The sequence below is a fragment of the Mirounga angustirostris genome, unplaced genomic scaffold (genome assembly GCF_029215605.1).
Source record: "Mirounga angustirostris isolate CCGP_5_RB_7025 unplaced genomic scaffold, mMirAng1.0.hap1 SCAF_4, whole genome shotgun sequence".
Lineage (NCBI taxonomy): Eukaryota > Metazoa > Chordata > Mammalia > Carnivora > Phocidae > Mirounga > Mirounga angustirostris.
The window spans coordinates 28,216,920-28,228,693 of NW_026991712.1; the positions used below are offsets into that span (position 1 = coordinate 28,216,920).

The 11,774-nt window shown below is 42.7% G+C and overlaps 1 protein-coding gene across 1 annotated transcript; it reads left to right on the forward strand.

Moving 5' to 3' along the window:
• The first annotated feature begins 1,317 nt into the window (after positions 1-1,317).
• On the forward strand, positions 1,318-11,306 carry KCNV1 (potassium voltage-gated channel modifier subfamily V member 1). The gene is made up of 4 exons (XM_045896025.2): positions 1,318-1,450; positions 1,860-3,123; positions 4,037-4,566; positions 7,845-11,306. The coding sequence occupies exons 2-4, from the start codon at positions 2,657-2,659 to the stop codon at positions 8,354-8,356; spliced, it is 1,509 nt and encodes a 502-aa protein (XP_045751981.1). The 5' UTR covers positions 1,318-1,450; positions 1,860-2,656; the 3' UTR covers positions 8,357-11,306.
• The last annotated feature ends 468 nt before the right edge of the window (positions 11,307-11,774 follow it).

Sequence of the window (11,774 nt, forward strand, 5' to 3'; positions counted from 1 at the left end):
AGCTCTGCTACCTTAAATAAATTAACACAGAACCTAAATGTAATGATGAAGTATTTCTTAATTTTAACTCCTCCATATTTTCTGTATGGAAGAGTTCTTTACAGAGGCAAAAGTTAACCAAATGGATAGCTGTCAAAAGAACCATAACCTATAATACTGTATTGTTGGTTTTTTGGTTTTTTTTTTTTTAATTTTCGCTAAAGTTGCTCTTTATTCTCACAGGAAAAACTTCAGTTCCACAAGGACAAGGATCTTGTCTGTTTTTCTTCGTGGATCTATCTGAAGCACTTAGAATAGTGGTCTGGTGCATAGTGGATGCTCAGTAAACATTTGTTGAAAGATCAGGAAAAATACATCATTAAACTCCTGCCCTCCTTTAGAAATTTGCAAAAATAAATAAAAAAGTAAATAAAAGCAAACACACTTTGATTTATTTGAAAGTCACATAAAAAAGGAGATGTCCCAAGCATCGTGTTTATAAGTGCTGCCTCTGGTAATCAGTCCTGCGTTTGAATTTGGACTGTACGACCCTAAGTAAATCACTTAATTTCTCTGTTTTGCCTTAATTTCCTCCGTCTGTAAAATGGGTATGCTGCTACCTCATAGTATTGTTATTATGACTAAATAAGGTACTGAATGAGTAAAAAGACTACAAAATTTCCTGACAAAAAGTAAGCCCCCAATGAACGTTGGGCGTTTTTATTGACACATGAAATGTTGATGCGGAAGGCACTGAGGCCCATGAAGTAAATGACAGCTGGAGGTCCCACAGCCATTCGGCAAAGCCAGAACCAAACAGCCACGTTTCAAGTCAATTTATGAAAAAGTTTTTCCCACTGTACTAAGCTCCCTGCTCATCTCTTTATATACACTTTCTAAAACTACTTACAAGGAAAAAAAGATGTGTGCTTCACACTCTCTTGCAAAGACTTTTGGAAAAATGCAGGATTCCCAGATGCTTGCTGGAAATACTGAGAAAACCTTGAACCATGCCACATAAAGCAGTTACTGCAACTACCCTAATCCTGAGTTTAGCAGACTTATGGAAAATTTTGTTCTTGAGCGTTTGCGAGCACACAGCTCGGGGAAACGGGAATCCAAACAGCAATCCTTGAGGTGTCTGCAGGATGAATATAATATTCAGAGTCACGGAGTGCTTCTCTTCCTCCTCCGGTCTCACCTCCCTCGGCTCGCAGCATTCCCCACAGCTGGTGCTCGAAACCGCGAATGGCTCGCTAGCTCGGGCGGGGGCGGCCGAGGGGCCGGAGCCGGAGGCGGTGGAGATGATGCGAGGCTAGGCGTCAAGCGCCAGCGCCGAGCTCAGCCTCGAACACAGTCTTCCTCCTGGACCCGTCAAGTCAGACCTCACGTGTACGCCAGGAGGATCTAACCAAGGCAACCAGATCAGCCGCGGCCTCCGAGCGCCGCGCAGATGTGCCCGGAGCGGAAGGTGAGTCACCCTGCCCTCCTCCCCACCCCCGCCCCGTGTCCAACAGGTTGGCTGGGGCGCTACTCCAAGGGGCCCGGTGGGCACACCTCTAGTCTCACCTGCGCACGGCGCTCGGCTGCTCCCTTTACCGAGTCGTCGTTACTATTTAAACTCCTGCCCCAGCCCACGCCCGTTCTATTCCTTGTCTTTTTGCCTTCCCTTCTCCTAAAATGAGAGCTCCGCTGTATGCCGGAGAACGAGCCTAGAACGCCTGCTTTCCGGGAAACTTGTACCGGCAGAAATGGCTAGACCGAAGGGCGCAAAGTGCCTCGATACGCGGCGGAAACTGGCAATGGTGACCCCTTGTTCTTAGTGACTCACTGGGACTTCAGTTAAAAGTCACCACCAATTATCCTTATTTCTCAACCAGGAGGTCAAAACCAGAGGGAGGGAGGAGGAAATAGAGCGTGAGTGACAATCAGACTTGAATGAGAATGAATGGGAGCAGATGATGCGGCCCCTCGCCCTGGGCACCCTCCGCCACGTGCTCACGCCCCCAGCGACCACTGCCGGGGAGGCCTCTGAAGCCGCCGCCGTTAAAGAAGACGGAGGAAGACAGAGCCTCAAGTTGGAAAGAACTCAGACCCGGCCACCACTGCCCCTGCTTTCTGAACTTTCCCTCTCGGTCTCCTGGGCTGGAGTGAGTCTTACCATCCCCCTTGCCTCGGTCCGTTCCCCCCAAGAGTCCTCTTGTCCTCCTCCCCCACTCTAGACCCCCCACCTCTCCCTCCCCGCCCTCTCCAGCCCTAGGTAGCGAAGCATTCAATCCGTACCCCTCCGGGGCTGGGAATCTCCAGCACGAACTCAGTAGGGGGGGCGTAAGTCCGGGAAGGGCCTCGGCGCCCAGCAGTGTCCCCCGGGGCTGTCCCCGCCTAGACAGCGTCGGAGCTCCCACCCCCCTCCGGCGCGACCCCCGCCCCCCTCGCCTCAGCCTGGGCGCCCCGGCACTGGTGCGCTGTAATCGCGCGCTCGCCGCGCCCTAGCGGCCACTGGCGGAACGAGCACAGGGGGTGGAGAGTGGAGGGGTGCGCGGGCGGGAGGCACCCCCCCGCCTCGGGAGTCCGGGAAATCCCGGCCGCCACCAGGGGCCGTGCCACCACCCTCGCCGGACCGAGGCTTCCGGCGCGCCCCCCAACTTTGTGGCGCCCTCGCACAGCGGCGGCGGGGATGGAGCTGCCTCCCCGAGGGCGGGCGCCGCTGGACTCGCCGCTGGACAGCTGCTCCCTGACCTCGCTGGACTCCAGCGTTTTCTGCAGCGAGGGTGAAGGGGAGCCCCTGGCGCTCGGGGACTGCTTCACGGTCAACGTGGGCGGCAGCCGCTTCGTGCTCTCGCAGCAGGCGCTGTCCTGCTTCCCGCACACGCGCCTTGGCAAGCTGGCCGTGGTGGTGGCCTCGTGCCGCCGCCCCGGGGCCCTGGCCGCCGTGCCCAGCCCCCTGGAGTTCTGCGATGATGCCAACCCCGTGGACAACGAGTACTTCTTCGACCGCAGCTCGCAAGCATTCCGCTACGTCTTGCACTACTACCGCACCGGCCGCCTGCACGTCATGGAGCAGCTGTGCGCGCTCTCCTTCCTTCAGGAGATCCAGTACTGGGGCATCGACGAGCTCAGCATCGACTCCTGCTGCAGGGACAGGTACCCGAGAGGCGCGCGGGGGCTGGGCGGGGAGGCGGGCGCAGTGGAGAGAGGGCCGCAGAGGTAAGATAGGAGCTTCACACAAGCCTCGCTGAATCCGGGCCTCACAATACCTGAGGCCACTTCCGAGCTGTTAAGGTGGGGTGGCGGGGAGGTCTGGAAAGCGTCACAGCCAGCTTTGGATTGGAACTTTTTGGACCTCTTCCTTTTTTGAACGAATGTGTGCCAATTCGTTTTTAAGGCAAAGGAGGTCAGGCCTGAAATAAATATTTGAGTCAGAAAAGCCAAAATCCAAAAGATGCACGGATAGAGATGGAGGTTTCAGTAGGGAGCATTACCATTTATCAGGCCTAGAACACTAACTTTATTTTATTTTTATTTTTTATTCTTTTTTTGGCATTTTTTTACGTTCAATTAGCCAACATATAGTACATCATTCGTTTTTGAAGAACACTAAACTTGGATGGAGAACTGCTTTAAATACAGGAGATGGAAAATTGGTTCCTTGACTGTGAATGTTTGTGGGACTTTGATGATGACTATGTTATTATCTTGCTATTAGTACTGTTTCTTCATGAGGACCTTTCCATTGCACATACACAAAAGTTCCAAATGGCAAACTTCTGTTCTTGTTACAAGAAAAATGGGTAATAAAATGCATTAAAGTAGATTTGCTATGTATAAATCTTTTTGTATAAGTTTCTGCCAAGAAAGGTTCATTTTAAAAATACTAATCCTAAACAGAAATTTTGAGTACTGTGGGCAGGAGACAGCCTGGGTTAAATATGAATGGACATCTTCTGCATTTTTACCAAAATAAAAAGCATGACCTCACTGCTAAGTTTAATTTTCTTTTGACGTCTGTATTTTTTTGTTCAAGTTAGACTAATCACCAAGTTGTTTTCTCTAAAAGATACTTCAGAAGAAAGGAGCTGAGTGAAACGTTAGACTTTAAGAAGGACACAGAAGACCAGGAGAGTCAACATGAGAGTGAACAGGACTTCTCCCAAGGACCTTGTCCCACTGTCCGTCAGAAGCTCTGGAACATCCTGGAGAAACCTGGATCTTCCACAGCTGCTCGAATCTTTGGGGTCATCTCCATCATCTTTGTGGTGGTGTCCATCGTCAACATGGCCCTGATGTCAGCTGAATTAAGCTGGCTGGACCTGCAGCTGCTGGAAATCCTGGAATATGTGTGTATTAGCTGGTTCACCGGGGAGTTTGTCCTGCGCTTCCTGTGTGTGCGGGACAGGTGCCGCTTCCTGAGAAAGGTGCCAAACATCATCGACCTCCTTGCCATCTTGCCCTTCTACATCACTCTTCTGGTGGAGAGCCTGAGTGGGAGCCAGACGACCCAGGAGCTGGAAAATGTGGGGCGCATTGTGCAGGTTTTGAGGCTGCTCAGGGCTCTACGCATGCTAAAGCTGGGCAGACATTCCACAGGTATTCAAATTTCAGTGATGCTTTTTTAATTTGCCATTGTTTGTGAACATTAGTGCTTGACTATAGTCCAAGAGAAGTGCCGTGAATTGATACTCAGAATTACCAACTCCCATCCTTTACCCAACCAGGGTCTCCAAAAAGGGATTGGGAAGCAAAACCCTGAAGTTGCTATCACAGGTATAGAGACGATGCCTCTCACACTCCTTCTCTCCCTAAGACGTGTGAAAAACAGTTTGACCCCTTGTTACCCTCAATTTATTTAACCCAGTGCTCAGAAGTTGTACAAAAATTAAAGACTCTGCCTCTAGAAGGTTCTAGATAAAATATGCATAAACAGCACATAAAATATGCATAAATTATTCATAATCTATAGGGACATAAGCCAGTTTCTCTTCTGTGTCCAAGGAAGGGCTTACCACACACGTTCCTGGGCAAAAAAGATAGTCAGCCTTGCAGGGCTTTCTTTAGCCATGCAGAAACAGGGATGACCAGGCACTGGTGGCCATCCCATGATTTTTGAAGAAACAATGGAAATATTTGCTTTGTAGGAAAGTTGAAGACACTGATTAAATGCTTTATCTAGTATGAGAATTTTCTTGTCCCTAAACCGGGATGCATGAGAGATATAGTAACAGGAATTCCTTAAAATCTAATGAAAATCTAATGAACACTCGCCCTAGAAGAATCTCCACACAACACTCAATTGTGCATGAAAGTTATAGTCAATGTCAGGGGAAGTCACACAAATCCATTAAAGATGATTCTTGTGTTCCTGAGGGCAGCAATTCTCAGTGGCTGGTCCTGTGGCTGTTGGATGTTCTGGAGTTACCTTATGTTAGATTTTGATGAAAAGCTCGTTAAAAGGCAAATTCTGAACCTAGTCTGTGAAAAGACAGATTTTAGTATTTGGGGGTGGATTGAGGAGCATGCATTTTAACAAGCTCACAAGGGATTTTGTGTGGACTATACTAAGATACAGTGGAGTAGAATGCCATGTTAATATGGTACATGGAAATGCAATACACAAGAATACAAATAATTTAGCTAGAAAGTCCTACTACCACCTTATTTCCCCAGATATGTGCCTAACTGGTCACCTAAAAGAAGTTGACGGTCATTGTCTCTCCCTATTAATATAGGGAGAAATTAACTTCAAATATGTTTTTTTTCCCCACATGTCTGAGGTAATTAGGACTTCTCCTAACATCATTTTGGTAGTGTATTTTCCTAGCTACTCTCACATAGCAGGGATTTGATAATGGGGTTTCCAACAACTTTTACAAGTACCACTCTTTGTTTTCTGACACCCATAATAGGATGCTTTCTTCTAGTATTTATAAACTCCTCACAAGATTCGATTTAAAAACACCCAGTAAAGACTACATTTTTTCCCAAAAGAAAAGAAAAAGAAAATAATGGTAATTTCCACCGTGTCACCTCTTCAAGGGTTTGTTTTTTTTTTTTTAGTTCCAAAGCAGTACAAAGTATTAATGAAGCCTTAATTTATTGAAAGGATATGAACGCTTACATAAATATTTGACAATTTTATCTTAAGCATTACATTTTGCAATATATAGACATAGATGACATAGTTCCCCATGTATTAACTATAAATATAAGATGAGAGGTATTCTAGAATAACAGGAGGGCAATGGTGGGCCAGAGAGCCAAAGTTTAAGTCCTGGCTCTGCAGCTCTGTACTAGATATGCCACTTCTCTGTGCCTCAGTCTCCTCATCTGTAAAATGGCACAATAATTACATCAATTTCATATTGTTTTTTAAGGATTATCTGAGTTAATAGATGTAGCATGCAGAAATTTAGACCACTTTGTGTTTCTTTACAAAATTATTTAGAACATTTCATCTTGAAATGAAAAGTCTTCTAAATATTGTGCTTTTCTTCTATATGCTGTCAATATATTTCAGAAATACAATTCAATGCAGACACATCAAGGTCAGCTTTCTAAAAGCTATTCTAAAGACAATCTAAAAAGAATCTTCTTTTGAAGTTAAACGTCAAAATTAATATTCCTTAATCTTTAAAAAATAGCTGGTAAATAATTTAAGAACATCTTGAAGTTTTAAGAACCAAATTTTAAAATAATGAGAGCACAAATGGCATTTTAATGAAATTTCAAATAGTCTCTAGTGAATAAAAATTAAAATGATTCTAGGAGGCATTGCTTTGACCTTCAGAGACAGCATCATTATGACTTCAGGCTGATATGACTTCGAAATGTGGATACACCTTCAGCAGTGTTTGTGAACTCAGGTGTCAGGGGAGATACCTTATTCAAAATTGTAGTCCCATTATGGACTCATCTGACTCTCCTTTGGGTTGAGTCTCTGGAGATGGGATTAGGCTCTCTTGGGTATGTCTCCCAGGGGTTCAGTGAATCCTCAGAAGAGCAGTAGGGAATGCACCAATGCCTCATAGTGAGTGAATTTCCCAGTAGCTTCAGTCCCCCATACCTTTCTGCAGTGAAGGAATAATCTGTATTCAGGTCTATCTCCTTAGAGGAAAGCAGAAATTCTGTGTACTCAAGGGAAATGTTTCCCTATAGCTTTGGTACTATGGGTGCGAATTTGAGTGGTTATCACGGGAGTTGAGGAATCCCTCCTGATAAACCTTTAAGAATGCCCCGTGAATGTACGTAGAATGTTCTCGTGTGTCAGTGTGGTCACTGATGCTTAACTCACTCCTGCTGCTTCACTTCATTCTCATGGTGGACACCCTTTACTGCTTCTGGCTTTCAGATAACAATGCCCTGACAGTGTTCCACTTCGTTAGGAGGGTGAGTAAAGCAGACACATAAAATGTTAGAAAAGTGTGCCAAAGTGACACATGGAAATGCAGGTCTGGCTAAGTGAGCCCTCCACTTGCCATGATGCACGGGTCTCCCATTTTATGGACTAAAGTATAATTCCTGTCATACATCCCCTGCCTGCCTTGTAGTCTCATCTGTCACCTTTTTTTTTTTTTTTTTGTATAACTAGTGGGTGTTTAGTAAATATATAAGTGCATGAATGAATCTAACTAGATTTCTTTCTATCCTTTGCAATCTGGCCCCACCAACTAGACTATGAGCTCCCTGAAGAAAAAGATTATGATTTATCATCTCAGTATCCCCAGAACACTGCCCAGTGCTGGAGACATGTCACATGTGAAATGCACGTTTGTGGGCAGAGAGCCGGGCAGGAGACGGGAAGAGAGGGAAGTGGAAGGTGGCGAGGGACGAAGGGGTGCCAGTGACTGACGACAGTTGTTCTGTTCCAGGATTACGCTCACTCGGGATGACAATCACCCAGTGTTACGAAGAAGTCGGCCTACTGCTCCTATTTCTGTCTGTGGGAATTTCTATATTTTCCACGGTGGAATATTTTGCTGAGCAAAGCATTCCTGACACAACCTTCACAAGTGTCCCTTGTGCATGGTGGTGGGCCACGACATCCATGACTACTGTGGGCTACGGGGACATTAGACCTGACACCACCACAGGCAAAATCGTGGCCTTCATGTGTATATTATCAGGAATCCTTGTCTTGGCCTTGCCTATTGCTATTATTAATGACCGCTTCTCCGCTTGCTATTTCACCTTAAAGCTCAAGGAAGCAGCCGTTAGACAGCGGGAAGCTCTGAAGAAGCTCACCAAGAATATAGCCACTGATTCATATATCAGTGTTAACTTGAGGGATGTCTATGCCCGGAGTATCATGGAGATGCTTCGGTTAAAAGGCAGAGAAAGGGCAAGTACTAGGAGCAGTGGGGGAGATGATTTCTGGTTTTGAGTTCACTTTCAATTTATGTACAAAAGCTTGTGTACAACTAACTCAACTGATAAAGCCTTGAAATGGATGTCTGTATACTGTTGAAGAGTCTCTTTTGAGTACTACCCGTGTTAGTTTTTACTGATATATTGCTTGGTCTGCTAGAATAGTTCACATCCCCCAAACCAAGTGCACAGTGAGTCTCAAAACTAGTCATTTAACACAACCCAATACAAGTAGGCCAAATGTCTGAATTGTCAAATATAAAATAATAGTGCAATACATACAACAAAGTTTCAAGTTCTACGTATCACTAATTTTAGAAGTTCTTTGCACCACTAACCTAAGAGAATGGGAGTTAAACTGCATAGCCCAGAGCAAAGATAAGTGAATCTTTAGGAACATACTCAACAACTTCGCTATTTAAAGACATTCTCCAAGTAAAGAAATCACTCCTTTTTCCATCAGTTAAAGCTGTTAAATACAACAATTCGCTTTGCAAGTGAAAATCCTGATTTGATGGCCATAGGTGGTGACCCTGTCTTCCCTCTGGTGCAAACCGCTGGTCCCAGAGGGACTAAGTTCTGATTCCCATCATTACTATCGGAGGTGGGAATCCCCAGACTGCTTAGCTGACAGCAGAAGAGTGTTACATAGAGGCTTCGAGAACTGTGCCTCCTCATCCTCCCCAACTGAATGCAGTAATGTAGTCTAGAGCAGGTGTCTCCCGCACCCCTGGCAAATCAGATGGTCTTAAAAAATCTCTTTATTGATGTAGTGTTCAAATTATGTCTTTAAAATCACAAACATGTAAAGGTGAAGTAGTGAACATCCTGAATATATACAGTGAAATTATTAAATAGTCTTATTTCATAAAATGAGAATGATATGTTGAATGAGATCACTGGTTGAACTTGAAGATCTTTTATTTGTTAACAAAAAAATATTATGGATAGTTTTCCAACTGCTGGGGCAAATAGCAAATGTTCAAACTGCACACATTTTGACGGTCATCCGTGATAATGATAAAATTCATGGACATCCTGTTATATGATTAAAACCAAAAGTTCTAAACCTAAGAATTAGTTTATGATTCCCAATGTTCTAGTTAAGGAGATTTTAAAAACTAAGAGTGATATGGAGTATCACTTTAATACCTGCATTTTCAGTGTGTTTAATATTGCCCCCAAGGGGATGAAATTGGTTCTTGGGGGGCAAAAATATCAGTCCTTTTATTCATAAAACAGATATATGCATGCAATACGTGAATAGATATAGAGTATATCTATGGTGTTAAAATTTCATGGGGTGGAAAATTAGGGGGAAAAAATGCCTAAGAGCCTCTTTGCCAGGGCTGGATGGTGATAAGAAATACACATTGAGAAATATTGCTTTAATATATGGCTATACCATAGTTAACCAAGTCTATTTAAAATACCCTATTATATTATGAACCACAAAAAAGGGGGGGAGGAAAGGAGGAAGGAAGGAAAGAAGAGAGAAGCCAATCAATTATAAGAGGCCATTGATTATAAAATGCATCCAGATTTTGGATATGTAAAAATTTTAAATATGCATCTTAAACCAATAAAATATCATATATACTCCCTCTGGTTTTCTGGTATGCATGCTTAAGTTCTGAAAACATTGTCAATGATGTCATGAGTTTTAGATTGTATGCTAAAATATTTTAATCTGCTTGGCTTATTTCCACTTCTCCCAAATATTATGAAAGATTTAGGAGCTATAAATGGTAATAAAATAAATATTTTCCCTCTTACACAATTCACAGGTGCTGGAGTATGGCATAGGGTCACTAATTCTAGTATAAATCCCATCCATAGTCTGAAGGCAAAACACAAATTAGTTACAGAAGCCAAACTTACCGTGGCTTCTCTAGAACTCTCCTCATTGAGAATAGTTGCTCTGATCCAGGTCTGTGCTCTATACTCACTGTGTATTATGTCATTAATCCCAAAATATCCCCACTAAACAATTATTATTATACTGTTTTAAGTATTAGTCCATTACATTTATTCATTCAACAAATATTTATTTAGAACATATCTGTGGGTTGGGCACTGGAGATTCTTAAACCAGACTAAGTCCTATTCTCTTGTACTTAATATTCTGTTCGAGGGTTTGAGGGGAACACAGATGATAAGACTGAGGCATACGAAGATGAAATAACCTGCCTAAATTCACACACTCCATGTACAGGTGACAGAGCCAGGAATGAATCCTAATCTCCTGGACCCCAAAAATGATACTCCTAAAAGTCATATTATAGATTTCATTATTCCCACACAACCTGTGGGTAGGGATTCACTTCATAGCCAGGCAAGCCAATTTCTTGTGGATGGAGAGGTTTAATATGCCTTAAGAAAAATTTCAGCTTATTCTCAGAGGTGGAATGGTGCTTATAAGGAACAGCTGTTGTCATGCTTTATAGTCATTATTAGACAAGAAAAATATTATCTTTAGAATAATTAATAGCTAAAAAAAATTAAAAATTAAAAAACTGTATGTATTCTATATATTTTTTTTTCTACCACCAAAGATTCTAAACATGTTCTTCACAAATGTGGTATGTTAGCAGTATATATTTTGTCAAGATGTGGACATTTCAAAAGAAAATTTTAAATACCATTGCCTAGTCAACTTTGCTGTTAGAGAAAATATCAGTGTACTTATTCAGCAGTGCACATATAAGCAAACCAAAGTTAATTTAAGTAACATATGAAATAACTGTTAATTTTATAGCGCATCATTTAAAAACATTTGATATTTTTCATAACTGTAAGAATTATTGTTACAAAACAATATTTAATTTGGAAATATAAATAATGGAATTACTGGTTTTCTTTAAGCTATTTAGAGAACACTAATTAAAAACATTGCGTGCACAGAGGTAATGTTTGAACACCTAAAAGAGCAATTTTAAGAAATCACTATGGTATCTCTAGTAGAAGTGGCATGATGTTCATGTTTTACTGTTTTTTTCCCTATATATACAAGGAATTGTTGCATTTATCATTTTAATGCAAATTAGTGTTAAGTATGATGTATTAGATGCACAAAGAATTAACTGAGGTAGAAATCTCAGTGCTGTGTTTCAATGTGGAATTCTTACTCTGATTAAAATCTTTGACGAAGCTCTTGTAGAAAATATATATGCTGGCCCAAGTTATCCAAGCAAAAGATTATCATTGGGTAAGATTAATGCTTTGACAAACATTTCCACTGAAACATTTTGTTAACATGAAAAGTCTGCTCTTTTGAAATATTAACCATTAATATCTCTGTCTTATCGATCCTTCAATTCAGGTCCAAGATATCCATTGGCAAATGACATGTTTTAGTACTTCCTTGGTGATTTTCTTTCAGAAAGCACCACCACTCCCAAACTTCTTTCCAAGCCATGCTGATACATGAAAGA